This window comes from Caloenas nicobarica, chromosome 9 (assembly GCF_036013445.1).
Source record: "Caloenas nicobarica isolate bCalNic1 chromosome 9, bCalNic1.hap1, whole genome shotgun sequence".
Classification (NCBI taxonomy): Eukaryota; Metazoa; Chordata; class Aves; order Columbiformes; family Columbidae; genus Caloenas; species Caloenas nicobarica.
Window position 1 is genome coordinate 7769637 of NC_088253.1, and position 21748 is coordinate 7791384.

General features: G+C 38.3%; 1 protein-coding gene across 9 annotated transcripts in view; it reads right to left on the bottom strand.

The window, feature by feature from the left end:
- ESRP2 (epithelial splicing regulatory protein 2) overlaps positions 1–21748 on the bottom strand; it is a 67435-nt gene that overhangs the window by 19207 nt on the left and 26480 nt on the right. For all 9 annotated transcript variants that reach the window (XR_010606666.1, XM_065640751.1, XM_065640745.1 and 6 more), the window contains 8 exons: positions 5874–5987; positions 3906–4020; positions 3062–3160; positions 2885–2939; positions 1999–2109; positions 1088–1220; positions 855–897; positions 103–404 (listed from right to left, as the gene is read on the bottom strand). Coding sequence is in view for 8 of the 9 variants with exons in the window: in XM_065640751.1 (XP_065496823.1) it covers positions 103–404; positions 855–897; positions 1088–1220; positions 1999–2109; positions 2885–2939; positions 3062–3160; positions 3906–4020; positions 5874–5987 (972 nt within the window). In the remaining variant the exon portion in view is untranslated. The remainder of the gene's footprint in view (positions 1–102; positions 405–854; positions 898–1087; positions 1221–1998; positions 2110–2884; positions 2940–3061; positions 3161–3905; positions 4021–5873; positions 5988–21748) is intronic.

Genomic DNA, 21748 nt, shown 5'->3' on the forward strand with positions numbered 1-21748 from the left:
ATATAATAGACTGACACGGTTGTCTACAACAGACTTGTGTGCAAGTGTTAGAAGAAATGTTTTAACTGTTAAGTTTCGAGTCTCACGGCCAATAGTTACAACCTGCTGGACTTCCGCTGCTGTGCTCCTGAAGAGTTCAATGTAACGTTTTCCAAGTATTTCTTTGTGCTTTTTAAGTGCATTCTGTGCATATTCTTCACAGGAAAATAACACAAATGCATCTCCTGTGGGTCTGCCATCTGGGTACTTGACGAAGAGAAGTCCCTCTTTCCCTCCCGTGACTGGGCACTCTGGCCCCAGGAACCCCAAGACATCCTCCTGAGTCGCAGTGAATGGAAGGCCTCTCATCCGGATGATAACTTGATTCTCCTTAGATAAGAACTGGGCCACTTCATTGGAGGTGCCTGGTAGAAAAAATAACAACATATGGTCATGCTGGTCACTTAATTCTATAGGATGCAGGAACAGCAAAGCACTGTGAGCAATATAGGAGGGTAAGTAGCTAGCAATAAATCCACAGAAAAACTGAGATACTTCTAACTCTCAGTAATCTATTTTGAAGCGAAACTCCCCTACCCTGAAAGTATTTCACATTTTAATGAAATTGGAACAAAGATGAGATTAGTGTGAACAAGGTACACAGATGCTTCCACTGCAAAGGCTCATCTTCCTCTCAGCCAGACTGGTCTGTGAACATCACAGCCCAAATGCTCACAGCTCAAATTCAACCACATGAAACCTTGGTCCTCGACCAAGAAAAAAAAAACCAAAAAAACCCAAAAAAAACCCCAAAACAGAACTAGACCACCACTCCTATGAACTTAAGTATTACACTGAACTCCAGAATCGCTTACCTCCTGCAATTTTTAAGAATTCTTCCCCAGTTGCTTTGTAAACCTTAAAAAGAAAAAAAGAACAAACCATACATGAAAATTGCAACATTCAACTCTAAAACACACACGCTCTTCCACACGTGAGAGAATTGTATTTTGAGCAAAACAGAACTGCATTTTGTTCTCATGTAAAATCGTAGTCTAAAATATGCAGGTTGCTCTCCAAGGATTTGCTTCAAGTCACTACATCTTACCTCAATGTATCTGCTACCCATGTGATGCTTATGTCTTTCCAGTGCAAGATCTCTCTGTTCAGAGTTGACAAACCGAACTAACGCCTCCCCATTTCTTCTTCCTTGAGCATTCAGACAAAGAGCCACACCACCTCTGGAAGGTAAAACCAACAAAAATAAGCTTAGCTTGAAACTTTAATGCACTTACTAAACAGTTGTGTAAGAATAGAGAAATCACACTTCAATATGGAGTTTACAGACTGAAAAATAAATTGTTATTATGCACAATTTAATTTCATTTTCAGTGTAGCAAAATTATACTGCAGAATCCATTTCAGTGAGATCTTGGATCTCATGCTGTTCACCACTTTCTCAATTTCCATCTCAGAGACGCTGATTTGAATTTCCTCATATCACCAAATAAAAAAAAATATATTTTCTCAGTGTTGAGAATCTGGAATATATATTTAGTGACAGGTATGCTAAATTACACTCAATCTATACGTATATACACACGTACATACACAGAGGTATACATTAATCAGTCACGTGATTTTTTTCCAAAGAGCACTTGGAGGTTTTTTAATCTGGCCTGTTTAGGAGATATAGCAGAATACTGACAAGTTGGCACAAAATTAAAGCTTCTGTTATATCTTGGACTCTGCTTTGATTAATGTAGTAGGAGTTTCTTCCTTTAGGTACTATCAATAAATTAATATATGTTGGTTTTCAATTGATAAGTCTCTTCTTCACAGACTTCAGAATTCTTTCTTGCACACCTAAGGCTGGTAAACCTGCTCAGTTATCATGACCATGGGGTGGGAAGGGGCGAGGACTCTAGCAGGGGGTAAGGAGGGGTGTGTATTCAAATATTAAAAGAATATGCTATTAAAAACAAAGCGATAAAGCAAGACCAATTCTTATTATCTTACTTGGCAATGTTGAGTCCTTTGAAAAATCGAGCAATATCTTGGTCTGAAGACTGCCATGGCAAACCTCTGGCACGTATTACCGTCTCACTGTCCACTGTTTCAGACTTACTACTGCACAGAAAGGAAAAGAAAAAAAGAAGCCAAAGTCAGGTTTAACCTACGTTTCCCGTGATCTTACCAAATTTCAGTTTAAAACTAATGTAACTTGTAAATGAGGAGTGTATTTGCTGTTGAGACTTTTCTAATTCCATTACTCATTTCAATTAAAAAAAGATAGCTGGGATAATTATTTTATATAGACAACACCTAGGATGCTCTATGTTGTCACCACAAATTGAAGTAATAAGGAACTGGATTCATTTTATTTGAAAGATTTAACAATCCAACATCGATAGTTACAAGGGAGTCCTCAATATGACTACCTATTACTTATGCTTAAGATGTTTCACTCTCCAGTTACTGCAATGTATTTGAAAACAAAGAACCACGCTGTTCCTTCTCCCCCTAAACCCAATATGCAACACAGCACAGTAAGCCTCTCTTCAGAAGCAGCACGTAGGGTGCATGAGCCATTACCCCTGTTGACTTAGGGAAAGTTCACAAATATTTCTTCACTGCTGGGTAAGATAAGTCAGCCGCACTGCCATGCAAAACAGAAGCTAGAGAACAAAGAGCATTCAACTTGCAGTGATTTTAAAGAGACAGACTAAACTACAGCATTCAACAATACAAGCTACAGCCTGTCTATATCAGACTACTGAATACACCATTACTTTCTCAGGAACCAATCTACTTTTGCTGTGACCGTGTGGAAACATTTACAAGCCTTCCCTACTGCAGACAAGACCCATCTTTGGTTGTAAACAACCGTGACAAGGGCACTTACCAAGCACCTGTTTCATACTTGCATTTCACAGTTTCAGGCTCAGTAAATATGTGATCTGCAACGAAACAGGAAGTTTAAATATAACCAGGGTCAGAGATTAATTCAGAATGACAGTACCACTGCCAATTCTTACAGAAAAGGAAAGATTTCAGCATTTTGTATAAGTGGGACACTTACTACAACTTTCAGAGAGCATGCCAAAAATGATAGCCACCATGGTTTTCACTTGCCACACGCCGAAGTCCTCTTCTGTTTCATCTGTCCCTAAGCTTAGATCTAACCAGGTGATTATAGAAAATAACAGACTTGCACAATCATTTGTAAACAAGTCATAAGGCTTTCCTGATATTAACACAGAACTGATAATCACATTTACTGGTCTTAGCAGGGACACTTGACCATTAGACATTTGTTACTCTGCTCATAAACTAGTTAATATTCACTTTAGTAGTCAAAAGTCTGAAAACTATTGATAGTTTACATCATTTCAGTGTTAACTGTTTTAAAAAAAAGTGGAATAAATTTGTATCACTTACACGATAAGTGAACTTTAGCCACATTTAGCTGTGCCACTAAAATCCTCCTAAAATGTAAAAAATGTAGAATGTTTTTGTTTGGTTTAAAATTTATTTTTCTTTTAAACTCAGTTCAGTCAGGATCATACAAGAGAACTATTACTATTTGAAAACAGTAGAAGTTTGTGGGCCAGACAGTGCTGAAAAGGCCCACTGATAGCTAAGCCTTTTCCTTGAAAATCAAGAATCAATGCAAGCAATGTTTTTCGTTAGTAGATTTACAAAATATGGTTTAGAACCCATTGTTAGACTCAAGTCAAAAAAAAAAAAATTACAAGCAGAGCTGCTCACCCCAACACACAATTAAGCAAACATTCCTTCCATTTTACCTGTAAGTTTTTAAAACCTACATCTTAGTTCAGAAGAATAAAACCTGTAATGATCAGAGAGATAAAATCCAAAGCAGCATAATTGATCCTGATGTAAAAGCTGCAACGAAAGGATACATTCTGCCATGGTCTTGATAGTCTGATCTTTCACGGCGGCTGAATTAGGGTAGCAAGTGTGAAATTCTTTGCGCAGATCATAAAAGGAATAGAAGCAGTCTGACAGCAGAAAGTTCTACAAGGAAGGCAAAAAGTTTGTTTTGTACACACCATCCCTTTAAATTCTAATTAATACTTTTGGACAGAATGAGGCAGTCTCAACAATCACATAGTTGCATGTCATCGGCTTGTCTGGGATAGACCAGTTTAGTTCCTTTATAACACAGTTCAAATTCCATAGCCCTACAGAATTAGATCTGCAGATGAGCAAAGCCAAATAGCTTCTGAGAGGCAGACCTGTGCAAAACAGCTAGGGGAGACACCTAGGGTATTAAAAAACAAACAAACAAACAAAATCTAGGTTTTGCTGTTCTAGAAATACTCCCATTCAGGAGACTTTTTTTTTCTCTTTTGTGGCTACACTGAAAAGCAATATCGTACCAAAACATTATAACAAAGTTTAAATTATTACTGTTACAGTGTACAAAATATCTTTCAACAACTTAAACACATTTATTCATTACTATTGTGTGTTGAATAAGAATTTCAATTATATAACACTATTAAACAAACTTTTAAGCAGCCCTTCACTCAGATGTTAGCTTATTTTTGCAAGGAATACAAATAATTCTGGTCTAATTCACTACTTTCTCAGGCTGTCCAACTGTTTTGCTATATAAAAGTTTTACTTTGGTCTAACCAAACAGCACCCACATTTGTAAATAAAAATTATGAAAAGTCACAAGGTAATGCTTCTTAGACTGGTAGGAATAGTAAGAGCCAAGGTCTGAGGCTTACTAACATTTATTGTGCAGGAAGAAATAAACTTTGGCAAATGAACAAGTATTGAAGGAGGAAAAAAAAAAAAAAAGAAAAATCAGAAAGAAATGCAGTATTAGGAGACTCAACACTTGATCAGATCCATTCCTTGATCTGGTTATGGACAATTATTTCTTCCACAACATGAGTGTATTTGTTTCGTTTTAGTCCATTTGTTTCAATAGGGAAGTAGAAAGATTCACCTGCAATCCATATTGCAGAATGGCATGAAAAAAAAAGTGCTATAATCTTTGAAAGTTAAATATCATTCCTGTTTCCTTAATTGCTTCATCCCTACGTAAACATGTGCTTTTCATAAAAAGTCACACTGTTATGTTTTAAATAACACAAATGCCAAACGAATATTTGCAGAAACTCAGCATGAGCCAATACCCTTATATAGAGCCAAAAACCCCAACTGATCAGTCAGCAGCTCCCATTCCTGGGGGGGCTCCTGCAGACCCCGCCAGCAGATTAACTCAACAGCCACCACCCTGCTCAAAGGCAAGATTCTCGCCCCTGGGCACCACAGCTGGCCCTGAGCCCTTGCAGGAACAGAGGGGAAACTGCTGCATTGTATGGGAACAACAAATAAGCTGCAGCATCAAGTAAATGCAGATGGGGAACCACTGCCATTCTCCAGGGCAAGCCACTGCCTGTGTGTTTATGGGACATTGACACAAGGCTACTACCAGTTTCAGATCTGGCTAGAAACCCATGGCTTCGCACAAAACCTGTGGTTTAACCCAAGCCTAAACAAAGCAATAGTTCTCCATCACCTCTGCTGAGGTTAGGCCTGTACATTTGCTTCCATTTCTTAAGACACAGAATTCAAAGTACTTGTATTGTTCCTGCCTCTATCCTGTCTTTCCTAATTTTCCTCTTCATTACACTCATCTGGGAGTGCTCAAGCACTGTAGTACTGTAGCTGACTTCCAAGAGCAAGTGCCAAGAACTACTTCTCTGCCGCACAGGGTTGAGACAGGGTGGGGATCATCTTAAGGATTCCCAAGGCTGAATTGTGTTGCTCATCTCGAACCCACATGAGCTATTTTCTTTGATGTCCTTAAAGCGCAGTACTGCCCTTCTGCATCAGTTCTGATCTCATACCTTCTTGGATGCTTCTGGGTGGAGGACTTGTCGAATGAGTAACTGGCCATCGCTGCAGAGTGTGTAAGAGCTCCTTCCAAGTACTTTCAAATCACTGGATACAAGCTGACTAAACTGAAAAATAAAGTGATAAATTTAATTGTACTGACTGATACAGATAATTCCATAATACAAGCAGTTACCATTATTAAAACACTTTAAAAAAGGGTTAAATAATTCAGTTTTTTGTAGTAGTTTTTGAAAAAATGTGACGGAGAACAGACATGGGATCCTGATAATGGCAGGCAAAGAAACTATATGCATTTGCAGAACAGAAAATAGGAACACCAGCAGTATGGTAAAAAGAACAATTAGGACAAAGTGGCAAAATTATGAGTTCATATGAAAGGTATTATAATGGTTATATTCAAAGTCTGAAATAATTATAATAAAAGCTATGAAATATTTGAGAAAGGAAAAAACCTTTCAAGATCAATCACAATACTGATTTTGCAGTAGCCTTTACTCGTTTGTGGCACCTTTGACTTCAGTTATGTCCTTAATAATATTTTTTTTTTAAATTTGAACTTCAAAAAGAAAAAGGCTACCCACCAGAATTTACTAATATTTCAGAAGTTATAAGCTAAAAAAACCCCAACAAATCGTGGTCTAATACCTTCAAAAGTAAAATTATACGGAAGTTGGATCCAAGTCACTAAAAGTTCTTGGTAGAGGTACAGTGTCACAAACACTAGATAAAAGAAAATTACTCCCTACCTGTAGGATGGATAACCCTCAACAGGTTGATTCTCAGGAGAAAAGGGCTCCCATCTCTGTCTCGTTCAATGTTATTTTCCATTCTTATACAACAGTTTCTAGCCTTTTATTACTCCACACCAGTGTTAAATTCCTTGCTCATAATAGTCAGCTGATGCATTATAGTAACAACATGTATCAAATCAGTAAATAGTAGCTTGTTAGCTAACTTTCAAGGGGACAACTATAATTATGCTAGGCTTCTCTCTTGCTACTCCCTCCCAGGAAAGCATCACATCACAAACAAAGCAATAATTAACATCACGATGCAGTAGCCACCCACTGCTCTCAGCAATAGCTTACGATTCCAAAACAACCACCCCCAAAAGCAAATTACAAGTTGACTTGAAACTCAGACAATATCTCTACACTGTCTTTTAACCTGTGTATGGGGGGAACAGAGGGCTGGGGTGTTTTATCATCAACAAGTGACACTTTCCATAGTTACAGCCCCTGCTCAGGAAAGACGGAGTCTTAACGATTCGGTTCCACAGCTACACAGTATTCACTGTGTGAACAAATGTTGCAGCGCCTGTGTCCCAAAGGCAAGGCCCCACACGGGAGAAATCTTGCCTTAAGCGCGACTTAGCAGGAACAGAGACATCATTGCCCAGGCTTTATTTCAAAATAACTGCCCAAATCCAGTTCAGGCCCTTTTCTAGGCTTGGACAGCTAACCAGTGCTCCACTACCATTTGCAGTTCAGAAATGCTGTACTAGCGGAGGCACTTACATCAGCATCTTGTGCAAACTGCTTCATTTACATACATATACAGATACCAATACACCTATAAAATGAAGTTATTTAATATCAAACAGAAGATATTTGAAACTTTAAGAAGGGTGAAATATTCCCCTGCCCCGGAAACAATGCAATTCTTTGCACACTACCAAAACACACAAAACCAACAACAAATGGTCCCATGAAAATAAATACATAAATCAATAAATCAAACAACCCAAACTCTTGCAGATTCAGAAATCCAGTTTTCTTCTGATTGCTACTTCAGGTTGTGTTCCTGCCACAAGTTGAAGTCTTGAAGAACCTGAGGCTATAAAGCAAGTCATTGTTTAAGGATGAATAGAGTCAGAAAACTGAGATCTGAGTGTGCTCAAAATACTTCAGCTGATGTGTAAACACCAAAAAGAGAGGAAAATTCCAGAGGACTCAAAAGGAACCACTTCAGAAATGCAGTTCTGGGGAATGCCACAGTCACAGGCCAGAAACAAATATTCTCGCCACAATAACAGATGTGAGAATTGCCTTCTTACCAAACGCAGCACCTTATTACTTTCTGTTTTAGCTTTCGGGCACAGCAAAGAGCAAATATTTGTAAAAAGGGATTGGAAATGGTGATAGGAATTAGCCTCCAGAAGGTATACATGGATTATTGCCAAAAGGAAGCAGAGTCTTACTGATGAACAGTAATAAAACACTCCCCAAACCTTCAACTTTGTACCTTGTGCTTCTGAAGATGCACAAGAGCCCATGTAAAGAGTGCAGTTAGGGAGCTATTTTGATCAGATACAAGAAGAAATCCAACACACACAATCTGAGGGCAGCAGCAAATGTATGCAGCCTCCTGCTTTACAAATAAAACATAAGAACTGTAGTTCAAAAAGCCTTTACCAAGTTAGAAAACATAAGAAGAAAAACATCTGGACAAGGAAGGAAATGCTCAGGCCAAATGGTGTAAGTTAAGTCGGTAAAAATCAAGGCTGTTGCAGTGAAATATTCACATTTTTAAATGGTGTTTCCCACAAAAGGTACAGCTGAAAAATAAATACACAACACAGCTATTTTCAGAAGGCCCTGGTGAGAAGACATAAAGAAGAGTGAATTATTGCGTAAGGACACCAATAAGCCCAATACTCCAAGGGTACTAAAGTTTAAAGGCGGCATAAGAGGCAGCATTTATTTTTAACTGTATTCGCACTGCATATTTATTAAATGTCAGTGATGACATTCAACATTGCAAACTCCTTTCCAATGGGACAATCAACATGTCAAAACAATTCTCTACTTTTCTTACTAGAGGCTAGCAGCTCAAAGTGCCTTAGATAAAATGCCACGAGGTTGGCAGGCCTTGCTGAGTGCTTATTTAGAAACTTCTATTTTAAAACCAGCCTTTTTCAAACTTTGGGGTATACTGCTCCGGAACAGGGCAAAAGGAGTGTGGGAAGAATAGCCAGGAGACAAAAGCAATCCTTCTGATCCAAAACAGCTTAGCTATTGCATGGGTTAACTGAGGAGAGGAATAGGGTAGCAAAGTGTGAATCAGAAGATTCACCTAGGAGAAGAGCATGGGGCAAAATAGCAAGCGTAACACTGCCACAGAGGAATGACAGATATCCAAGATTAGCCTGAACGGGCTTATTTCATCTACATGAGATATCTCCGAACTCTGGAAAGGTTAAGTATGAAAAGCATAGTGGACCAGCTCTTGTTACTACAGATTACACAGGATGTCTTTCAGGCAATAGATACAGCCTTTCACGTGTATCAAAATAAGTTAAAGCAGCCAGTGCAGATGTGCTTATAAAGCCACATTGAAATATTAGCCAAGCAATTCAGGGCTCCTGCAGAAAAAACATCTTCTGCCTCCTTTCTCGCACTATGAATTTCAGGCAGCATCTCAAAAAACAAACTCAAACCGGCATACACCCAAATGTAGCAAGCTAAGGACAAGTTCAGACCAGTGCAAGATTTACATTACATTTTTCTGTCTCACATGTTGAACAACCTGTCCACAACTCTGTCATTTCATAAATTCCATCCACATCTCCTTCACTCCACTAACAAAAACCTTCTCAGCTATTTACCCCAGTCCTTCATGTTCCTGCTGCCTTCTGCAGAACGCCCCCACTTCAGTATGCAAAGCTGCCCCACCCTCAGACTTCCTCCACCAAGATCACACACCCCGTGTCTCCCCTGTTAATCTACTCCATAGCAACAGAGTTATACAGAGCATTAATTACCTCCATTTGCATCTTGCAACCAGCCCTCATTTCGACTGTAAGAACCACAGTGTGTTGGCATCACCCTCCACCCTTTATTGCTTATTCCACCAGGTCAGTCTCTCTAGCAGAGCTCTGATGAATCATTTTGTATTTAAAGGAACACGTTCAATAATTCAAATTTGAGATTAAAAGATGAATGGAGAGAAGAGGAAGAATGAAACAAGCTGCTCCATACATTTACTTCCATGAACCCCACAACAGTTCTTAGAGAAAAGGCGGTGAGAGGGAAGGACAGAGTTTGAGCACCAGTTTGAAAAACTGGCTAAACTGGATTTTGGTCATGTAGCTGAGAGTACAAAGAGAGCAGCGATGTGTTTCGCCAGCAGCAAAGCTGGATGGAAGCCAGCACAAGCTGCTGTGTTTTCTGCAAATTAATCCCAAGCGGCTGAAATGACACAGCCCCCTTCATGTTGCCTTCACTATAACTGAACAAAGCTGTGCATCTTAGAGAAACAAGAATTCCTCATTAAGCTCTTTCTATAGTTATGATGCACAAAGCACTAAAATAAACCTCTGGCTATTTGGATATTCCCATTTCCCCAACTAAAAATAGCTCTCATCCTTGAGAAAGGCCACTGCATCTGCGCTGTATCTGTGCCTAGTGTGGTAATGAAATACTGAGATAATTCAGTTGCAGAATGCATCCAAGCTGTCAGCTGAACCATTGCTGAAACACCAAGGTACTCTGGGGGACTCTCTTTAATTGACCCCTGAGAAATAACAGAAAATTTGGCTGTTTCTTACTCATCAGATCTCCAGCACCTCCTAGTGCCTCTTCAAAACGGGATCCTTTCCTTTAGCAATGCACAAAGTTTCTCTCTTTTGCCTCTTTTAGCCCTACTGAGCCATCACAGCTAATGGCACCAGAAAAGACACAGAATTATTCACAAAGCTTCAGAATTAAGGGCATTCTTGCTATTTAACAAGGTCTGGAATATTGTGCTAAAGCATAACATAAAAATCCAGAAAGCGGCTTAGCTTGTATTCCACACTTAAGCTAGACATGCATCTATTCCCAAGCAGATAGATGAGTTATTAGATTTATCAATATTCTTTGCACAAATTATGGTCCCCATGGCATGGAGACCTGGTTTCAAATCAGTTTGACAGGCATGTTAGTAAATTGCCCAGAGATAACAGTTTAGTGATTACACATGAATACATGATCTAGTTTCTGTCAAATTACCATATCAAAAATGGTTTGTTTTGACTTCCATGCCATCTTTAGACTTAAGTGGAAGGACAAATCACACCTGGTCCAGCAAAAAATTAAGATGCTAGACAGACAGATGATACTTGATTTGGGATAAAGCTTGTCAAAAGAATTTGAATAGGCTTCACATTCTAGATCAGCCTTTTGCAAGAACAAGCACACAAACAAAACCCACAACAACTTATTCAGGAGTGACCTCTTTTGGTCATTATTAAAAGGAAAATTTCCAGAATAACTTAGAATAAATGTTATTTTGGCTGATCTAGGCTCATATATCCCTGTATATTCCCTTAAAGAACTCATATTACTAATATGTAACTGTCCTAGAGAAAGTGAAAATATACTCCACAGATCTGTAAAATAAACTGTTTGAGATGGAAAACTTTTTATGTGAGGCACACAAATGTGAACTGTTTACATCTCTTCTACTCAAACCTGGAAAATTATCTACATGTGGGTTTTTTGTTTTGTTTTGTTTTCCCATATTCATTAAAATACAAACAAACAAGAATAGCTTTCCACTCAGACCAGCACACATCTCCATGCAAAGCAGAAGCCAGAGATCTCTTTTAGATCTCTTTCATAAATTACTTTACTTACATAAGAGACTTCCTCCACTAATGAATTATTATTAAAAAAGGCAGAAGGCAGCACAGAAACCATTACAGGCAGACAACTCTAATATAAAGATATAGGTATCTCTGTGTACACATGCATATGTTTATGTATAGAATTATTTAAAATGTAATTTGTCACTATATATCATCTAATCACATCAGCTGAATTTTCATGTTAGCACATCTAAAAATTCAGACTTTCTAAATCTATAAAATTATTTTTAAAATTCTCTATATTTCACAACATTAAGTCCTGAAGTTTGTTACATTTTATTAGCATAATGAAGTTTGAGAACTACAGCTCATACTCTGTCAGATCAATTATCAAATAGAATTTACCAAAACAAATAAATAATACTATAAGATCTATACAGACTTGCGCACATATAGCAGTGTTTTATGCTGTAGAAACAACCTAAGTAGCAATCACATGAAGCACTTCTTTCTCAATCCAGAAATATCAGAGTTCACTCTTGTGCATACTCTCACATTTTGCCATATGTGAATTCTCAATTGAAAGAGATGTCAAACTTTTCTAATTGCAGCTTTCCTAGCAACGAGACCACATACTTCACATATTAACATCATATATAGTACCATATTGCAATGTACATCACACGTGCTTTGACTAAAGCCATACTGTTTATAACCATGTATGATATCCAGTCTTAACTTGTGTTAAAAAAACCAAATCATTTCTACGTATTAGACATCACTGTAATTCACTACATTAGAGCTTTAGAGTGTGTTTTAGGCTTCTGGGGCAAGTCATTCTTTGCTCGTAGCATAGAGCATATAATGTCTTCTTTCAGCTAAGAGAAGCATGGAAAACAAATTACAAATTACTCCAAAAAGGTGTCTCTGAATATTCTCTACTCCAAGTTCTGCTTCAACAGGAAAAGATATTGCAGTTCTTGCCTCAAAGCATGATTTGACAGAAAGTTCTCTACAATTTATTGCCAGAGAACACCCAAAACCAATTATCTGGTTGCAGGTGCAGTTCCTGAAAGGAGATCTCCAGCAGTTGAACACTGAAACAGGCTGCCCAGAGAGGTTGCAGAGTCTCCATCCTTGGAGACATTCAAGGCCCAACGGAACCTGGTCCTTGGTAGCCTGCTCCAGCTGACCAAGCTTTCAGGGGCTGGACTACAGCTCCCTTCAAATCTCAGCTACTGTGTGATTCGCTGATCTATGTAGACTCTCTCCTCTCCACAGCTACACTAAAGATCATTATATCAATGCCACCAGAGTGTATAGATGTGGGGGTGGCTTGAGTGTTTGGGGAAGATCGTATTGTCTGGGGGAGGAAACCAAGAGGTCAGATGCAGCCAAATTTGATTAACAGAACTTTTCTGTCACAAGAACATAAGCAAGACTGCAGCACCACTGAAAACCAAACATCCAGCAGCCCTGAAATCTCCCTTAGGACTAAGAGGTTTAACACAGCATGAGAAATCTCAAGAGTAAGAAGCCATGGATTTGTCATACAAAGCTTGAAAACACACACACCCCCCCCCATACCATAACATGTCAACTTTGGAAAATATTTTCACTTGGACTTTGTGCCTCAGACCCTACACTCATGAGGGTTTCACATTTATTTACAACTCTCTCCATGGGCAGTTTTCTGCTCCTTCACTCTTCAGACCCTGGTGTTAATGTCAACCTTATCCATGCAATAGAGGAATTTAAAGCATGTCAATACTACTGGGAGGTGCACAGACTGCATTTCAGCCGTATTTACAAGTATGATAACCCTTTATTGTGCTAGGTAACTTTTTAAACAGAGAATCCTATAGTAAGCCCTTGCCTTTGTTCATCTGTTAACTGCAATTCCACATGGCTGATAATGGATACATGGTGACCTTGTACTGAAATTGCTGTATGGGAAAAAAAAAAACAAACGTGTAAGCCACAGTGCAGCCACAAACTGCAGCTAACTTTTTTTTTTCCCCCGTTCTAGCAATACAGGAAAAATTATTGTATTTAGATACTATTCAAACACAAACATGAAAAGAAATTGCCCCTTGGCTTTATTTCTTTGCAGGGGAAACTTGCAGAAGAAGATGGAGGCAGCCGAGGTCCACTCACTAGAAATGTTCAAAACCAATATTGCCAGTTTGATTTCTCCTAAGAGGAAAGCAATTTTTTGCTTTACTGAACACTAATGTCCAAGATTATCTAGTGACTGAAGACTAGCCCGGACAAAAGCACGGTTTTCATTTCCAGCATGCCACAGACAATATAACTGGTCTCAATATGACCAGTCAAGTTACCTATACCTTATGCCTCTTGAGGTACTATAAACTGTATTAAATAACTGAATGAGTAATCAATCACAACAGCCACCATAAGTGTACTTGAGAAAGAGAGAAATATTCACATGTTACCGAAAACCAGCCAGAGTTTCCATCCAACTCTGGAATTTGCAAGAGTAAGAGCAAGTTTGCTCTCCTCAGTGTCAAGGAGATGCAGGATGTGCCACTGAGCTGCAGGCACTGTAGACTGTCTTCTTCTCAAGTATATTGTGCTGCGTCTTACTACCTACTAATCTTGTCGTAATTATATACTCTTTCCTGAAGAGAGGTCCAACAACAGCAAACTAGGTACCACACATCCTGCTGCTGTTCCAAACCAGTTTCACCTACACTGGGTATCTGCATAGAGATAAACTTGTATTGTTGCCTTTCTCATAGAAGGAAACTAATTCTTTTCCACCCATGACATGAGCTAACAAAGATAACAGGGTTAAGGTCTCAATTATCATACGCCTGGGGTTCTGTCAAAAAATTCCAAACATCACAAATCTTCAATAGAAGAAGTCATTAAAAAATACAGAATCTATTTTTAAAGCTATTTCAAGATATCCACTTCTATCTTTTATTTTGTTGGGAAGTTGAAGTTTCAGGAAGTAATACCAGCCTGTCCTCCTCTTCTTCGTCACTGCACAGGTCAGCACAGAGCTCTCAAGTCAGGAAGGCACATGGCCTACATAGACCTCTTCTAATGACTGTAAGAGTTCAAGGGAGAAACACGGAAGGTACTCTCCTAGTTCCATTCAACAAAACATAGAAAAGTACTTTAAAATTCATCATACTCCTTCAGAATTAAATAAGGAAGCTTTACGCTTAGATGAGACTAGCCTACAGTTAATTTTCTGCATAAAAATAGGTTTGTTTAAGCATGGTTCAGCAACAGGTAGAATATAAAATACAGAAATGGAGCAACAGTTGTCATGCTTTGTCTGTCCAGTTGCAGTTTGTAGAGCATAAAAACAGAACATTGTGACTCAGGACTGTGATAAACCATCTTAAGGGTGAAACTTCCACATTGTTTGTTTCTTTGGCTTATTTTAATTGGGCCTGGGTCTTTCTGCTACAAAGTAAACAATAGCTAACTAAAAGTTTTAATTCTTCCTAGGAAAGAATGCAAAAATCCAACATTCTGCCAAGACAAAGATCTGTCCAAGCCTTTTATGACCATTTTTGATTAATTATTTCTTAGATGGAAGTTTGCAACATGAGATTATTTGCATCCTTTCCAGCTATGGTATCTACAGCATCTAATTCAGGTAATGCATTAAGCATAAAAGGCAAGACCATGAGTTCAGGCCATCTAAATGTCACAGCAATCAGGTCACAGCTTTTATCTTCAAAAGCACAATCTGTTTTAATAAAAGAGTGTTGAAATATGCAGAGTACTCCACAAATAAGCTACTTCAAGTTAGCCTCATGTAAGATAAAGCACCCCAGTCCAGCAACATAAGAATCACAGTTTCTGGACTGACTTTACTACTGCTGAATCAGGAAACACTGAGATAGAGGAAGTTTTCACCTTTAAATTAATCTGTATAAAAGAGGCCACTAGCTATCAAAACCAAAAAACCATGCAAAAAAGGCACATATCTTGCAGAACCTTAGCATTTGTTAGTGTAGATTATTCACGAGTCTCTTTAAGCAAAAGATAAATCTTTCAGGAAACACTGAATATTAGTAACGCAAAAAATCCACACTGTCAACCTTTTACCTATATTTCAAGCAGGATTACAATGGTGCCTCACAGTCCTCCCAGACTTCTTGCTATCAGCTCAACTCAGAGCAAGTCATTACGGCCTGAAAGACAAGGTTGAATATACTTTCCAAACTCCAGGTTTTAATTAACATACTCTGACTGCAACATTTCCTAAAGTCTTGATTTAAGCACAAGCTCTCTCTCAGTGTTCTATACTTCCCCCACTCCCTCTTACCTCTGTTTCAAGGACAAACTTTCATTAGCAATGTGATCTTTAGCACTGGCTCTATTGACTGCAATGCATGGTACTGCTCTATTTACTCAACACTACCTCATTGTTTGTAGTGCAAGCTTAACCAGTTGTAGGAGAACAGCCAATACCTGCAAAATTAAAGCATCTTTTTACTATCGGGCTGTTTTTCAGGTTATTTTTGTAGTAATAACCAGGAAAAGTATAAAGAAGAGACAAACAGAAAGAAGACAGCTATTACAATTCAGTTTCCTTCAATATTCTTTCAAAGTCCTGCCTCTCCTTTAACATAGGCTGTAAGAATATCATAGGCATGGAGTTTCCTGAACAACAGCCTTGAGATCCCTGAAGTATCTTTGCATATATAAGAATCAAGTGATCCTTGCTCAAACCCTTAAAGATATTGGCAATATGTCAAACTTTTATAAACTGGCTCTACTCTGCTTCAGAAATGGGGAGCTTACCCTTTCTTGTTCAACGTCCTTTCACAAAAAACATAAAGGAGAAGTGAAAGTAGATCTCTAAATCAGCTTGCTTTAATCTCCAAAATTTTCGAGTCAAAGATTAGGGCAGCAACCCCGTGCATCAGGGTCTGATTACATTTGAGAAAAGGAAAATGAGAGTAAGAAATTATTATCTCTAAGATTTCGGCAGTTCACAGCTAAGATCAGATTTTATACTGGGCTTTCCAAGGGATTCAGTCCTGCCCAATAGAGAACAATAACATTAGTAGTGACATTATTTAGATGTTGCTTCCTCTTATAGAACTACATCCTCTCTTTCAGGTAGCTTCTTGTTTCCAAAGTGAGTTCATTATGACTGGAAAGACTTGATACGAGTTCTCTGGAATATGAAGCAGGTCACACAGCTTCTTGTGATCAGTTCTCAGCATCTGAGGTTTATAGGAAGAGGAAGCTGATTTATATTTTCTTTTGTTTCTTTAAGCACACAATGAGAGCAGCAGTTTTTGTCTCCTGCACTTCGTATTTACATGGTGCCATTTCACATGCTTTATAATAAACAAATTTCATCCTGTAACAGTGTAATTCTCTGTAAGAAATAACATTGGAGAATACACTCAAGTAATCAATCAAGCAAACCCCAAAACTGTCACAGTCATATTCTTGTGATTGCTATGTATTTTCCAGTTCTCAAAGTTGCATGCATCCCTCTCCAACCCAATAGTTACTTGATTCAAGAGGTTTGATGTGTCATACACTATTTCGTGTCCCTCTTCAGCAACAAAGGATTCCTAAATTAAGTTTCAGACTTTCAGGTACACAACTACAAGATCTGCTTACAAAGCAAAACCTCCACAGTAATTTTTGCACTCTTATTTTCCAAATTGCATATCATAGCTCTACTTTACTCTTAAGTAATTCTGTTGCAGTGAATTGCGCTATCAGTAAAGACATTTAATTTCACAACTGCAAACATCTACACAATTCATTGTAATACTAAAGCACATGCTTAAATTTCTCTAGAATTAGAGCCAGAGAATGGCAACACCACTAACTAGTTTTGATTTCAATTAAGAATGATAATACAGTTCAGAGACTTCCCTAGAGATAATAAAACCTTTTAAGCTAACAGGTGTCCAAAATCATCACGAGCCAAGATTTGCAAAAAGAATACAACTATTTCTTCATCTTAAAATTAAGTTTCTTTCCAATATTTGAGTGCTATCACAATACCCATTTCTCAACACTTTTTGCCCTTCTCTGCCCACTGCAGTTCTACAAAGAAAGGTAGTGGGGCAAAGAAAAACGAAAATATTTTTAAATTGAAGTTCAGGAGAAGTAGTGGAGTTGGGTGTTGTTTTGTTACTCATCACAAGTAGTGATCATTTAAATTTCAATTCCCAATATCTTTTGTGTAATACTTATAGCTCACATCTGCTGTTGCAGCATATGGATTAAATGAATGAGGGACAGATTAGTAAAGCCGCTGTTTATACACAAAGCAGGAACAGGAGCTCTTGTATAGAAGTATATTGGGGTAAGCTGTGAACAGTCTAAAAAACATCACCACAGATTTCTCAGAGTAAAGCACTAAAAAAATTGTTTGTAAAGCAAATATTACTTCTAATTCAGTACCTTAAGACATGCACAATAAGTTGCCTTCCAGAGCATCAATACTTTCTTCCTTTCTGAAATAAGGCTGCAGCTAACACAAATTGATCATGAAGGAAAACAACAATATGACATCTCTGCAGTTTTTATGAAAAGCAGCAATTATTATGAATAAAAATGCTTTTCCAGAGCAGACAGGAGATAGCAAAGACAGGAATGTAAGAAAAAGGGAGAATTACTAATTAAGTTTCTAATAGAGACACATAAAGGTTCCAATTTTAACCATAGAAATTACAAAATAAAACAAGGCTGACCTTATGTAAGTAATGTAAGTTGCTTAAAAAAAGAAAATCTCCAATTAGCATTTTTAGTTTTGTCCACAACACTGCTTTGCTAGGAATATCAATTCCAGCACCTACGCCTCAATCTTAAACCAAACAGTTCAGCAAAGAAGTGCTGCAATACATTGACAGAGTTGTTGCCCCCTTGTTTGGCAGCACTCAGCTACCCAAGACCTTCTGCATATAACTTAAGGATTTAAAAAAAAAAAAAAAAAAAGGAAAAAAATTTTAAGTAAACCAACACACTGATGCAAGAACTGTGCAATGTTTTTAAAGGCTGTGATAAGAACCAGATAAAATGCTACCGAAGGAAGAGGAAAACAGTGGAAGTTTGTCGAAAAATCCAGAGCATCCACAGAAAGTTTTCTATGCCATTTCCATGTTAACATATAAGAACTGGTAGAAGCACTGCATGTATATGTATTGTCAAAATGGTAGAATACAAAACCTTTATTTGTCATTTATTATTTCCCAGCCACTTTTGAAAACCCTGACAATAGTTCTTTAACTCATTTCTGGTGACTTTTTCAGTAGCTACTTACACCAAGTTAGAGGAAAGAAGTTCAAAGTCTTTGAGGATCACATAATCCAGCAATCTTTGTATTAAAAGGCTTCTACCTCACATTTTACTGTCTTACAATTACTTCAAAAAAGCTGCAAGTACAATTTCAAGAGAAATTCAAGTATTCGGGTATAGTATTATAGCTGTGAGAACATCCAAATATGCTAGTGATACAGTTTTCAAACACTGCACAACACGACGCTGTGTGAAGGCAGGCATTTCAAGCTATTCTGGACAGGTCATATTAAAGTTTATTTTTCTATATAGGCTAATCCATCCAGACCTGGTAAGAGATTTAATGTTACTGTTTAACTTCACCAGAACAAGCAGCAGCATTTGTTATCATAAAGTCTACTCAGGCTTATCCTCAAACCACAGGGCCAAATTATTCACTTCTAACAAATGCTGGCACTTCTAATTTTAAGAGAAAACGATAGCCCAGCTAGCCAAGACTACCACATTTTTAGGCTTCCAGATCAAAGAACATGCAGCTTTAGACAAATTCTTTAACTAACTCTCCACTCATTCTGAAGTGAAATACACCTAAATACAGGAACAGAGCAAGGTTTAAGAGAATACTCGAGGAATTCAGATGAAAGTACTGCAGCCTTCAGAGAAGCTAATGTTATTGCTTTTCCACAGAACGTAACAGAACGCAAATGCTGCCAATAACAAATACATTCACATGATCTATACATGTATATTCATGTATACATATATTGTATATGTAGCAGAAGAACTGTTTTGGTATTAACTCTTCTCTGTTTTTAAGAGAACAGATTTGTGTGTTCCAATCACAACACAGTGGGAGCTGGTTTATTTGTGCCATCAACAACAGAATTACAACCAGGGTTCTGAAACAAGAGTTAGCCATCCACTTTCATTGCTAAAGAAAATAAAAATCCCACGCTATGACAGTCTGCAGCTACAGGAAGCATGAGCACATCCTTAATTCCCCACAACAAAGACTGACAATATTTCAATATTAGGTATCAAACATAGATAAGCATTGGTTAAATTATGTTTATCAATGGAACTAGGGAGCTATTATATGCTAATACATAGCAAGAACCTTGCATAAGGCTATATGCACACAGTATACTCAGCCCTCCTATAAGAGCAGGAGTTTATGACTTACCTGCCCTGACAACCTGAAGGACATCTTGTGTCTGCCAGGAAATCCTCAGCGCTCACTGCTGATACCAACCCAAGGCCACAGTTTCACAATACAAACTGCTTGGTGGCCAACCTGTCTTAAAATGTTTCTCTCCTTTCACCCACACTGCTTGTCCACACCTCAGTGCCGTGGCTGCCCCTCAGAAAAACTACCTCACCTGCCACCCTGCACATCAGGCAGAACTGCTCCCGTTTAACCTGCAGCCCCAAAGACTTTTGTACTGGCAGAATGCAGGGGAGGGAGGTCCATGTAGCAGCACCTACCCGAGTGAAAGGTGCCACTAAAAAGTCTGCATACAACTGCAGCTCGAGAACATGACGCGGGGGCAGAAATACCTTAAGCTAGTATCGCCGTCAAACATGTTGGATCATGAAAATAAAATTAAAGGGTGTAGTTTCATGGGACATGAGCTTGGACAGCAAAGCAGGTTAGAAGTTCCCACCCTACCTGCTCAATTCAGTGATCCTGTTTACAGTACAGCTTCACAAAGAGCTTACTGACACAACAAAAATATGGCAAAGTATGGTGCAGGGGCAAGAAAGAAGCTAGCTTCACTGCTGAAGACAAATCTTGTGAAACTGCACCCAAAGTATTTGTTGTGGAGAGAACAGCCTGCTCAGTAACACTTGCAAAGGTTTGCCCAACACCTGCTCCAAAACTTCAGAACTCAGACCCAGCAAATATTCCAAAATACAGACTCTGTTAGGAGTTTTATTGAGATGCAGCCATCAAATAATCTGAAGCTGGAAGACCAATCACAAGACTAAAAAACCAAACAAATACAAACAAAACACACAAATCGGAACACCACCCTGCATTTTCAGACTTTTTTCTGCAGTCTAAAAGTTCAGAGGTGTATTAAAAATATATGTATTAAAAAAAATAATTTATCCAAAATGAAGTTGTGACAGCCGGCAAGCAAGCCAAGAAAACTTTCTGCTAGCACTTTGTGAAGAGGTGGCAGAACAAGTTTCTCTTTAAAAAAAAAAGTTGTAACCGGTTTATCAGGTTAGAGGAATTCACTGGTTCTTCCGCCTCACTCCCCATCCCATTTGTTTCCAAACGCTCATCTAACCAGCTTGTTTCTTGCTGAATTTGCTGATATGTGAGAAAATAAATTGCACCTGCAGCTCAGCTGGATGATCAATAGGCATCCAAACATGCTTAGAGAACTGGTAACTTGCTATCACCAGATGAAGCAGCAACCCCTCTGTATTTTCAATTTGTGCATAGTTTAGGAGCAGGGGAAAGAGGCCCAGCTTTGTCTTTGTATGTTTAAGAATATGAATCTAATCTCTCACTGATGCATTGGATTTAATGTACAATGCAATGAAAGATCAGCAAGACTAAGACAGCCTTAGACTGAAGTTGGATGTTTTCACCATGTCCAAAACCAGACCCAGCTCTCATGAGATCTTTTAATGTATATCATTCAAAGTAAGATGGTAATTACAGCTAAATACTGTAGACAGCTCTCCAAAATTATTAGCTTTTCTTAGACTTATCCTTTGTCAGCGAGACATGCAAATATTGCCTTGCAAAAGGAAAGCAACATGTCTTAAGGCAAGTCATGTTGATTCAGCCTGGTTTTCTGTATGGGAAGGATTGAGAAATCCACACCACTTTCAACTTCGTATTTGATTTTTAACTTGGAATCCCCATGGCTAGAGTCAGAGAAGCACATGAAGATGTCAGCTTTTTGATGACAGAGTAATGGGACTGAAAGAAAGGCAAAGTTCATTTCGGTTTTGCTCTTTAAAAGCAAGCTTCCATTGCTGCAAGGTTTCAGAGAGCAACCTGAAAACAATTTTCTCGCT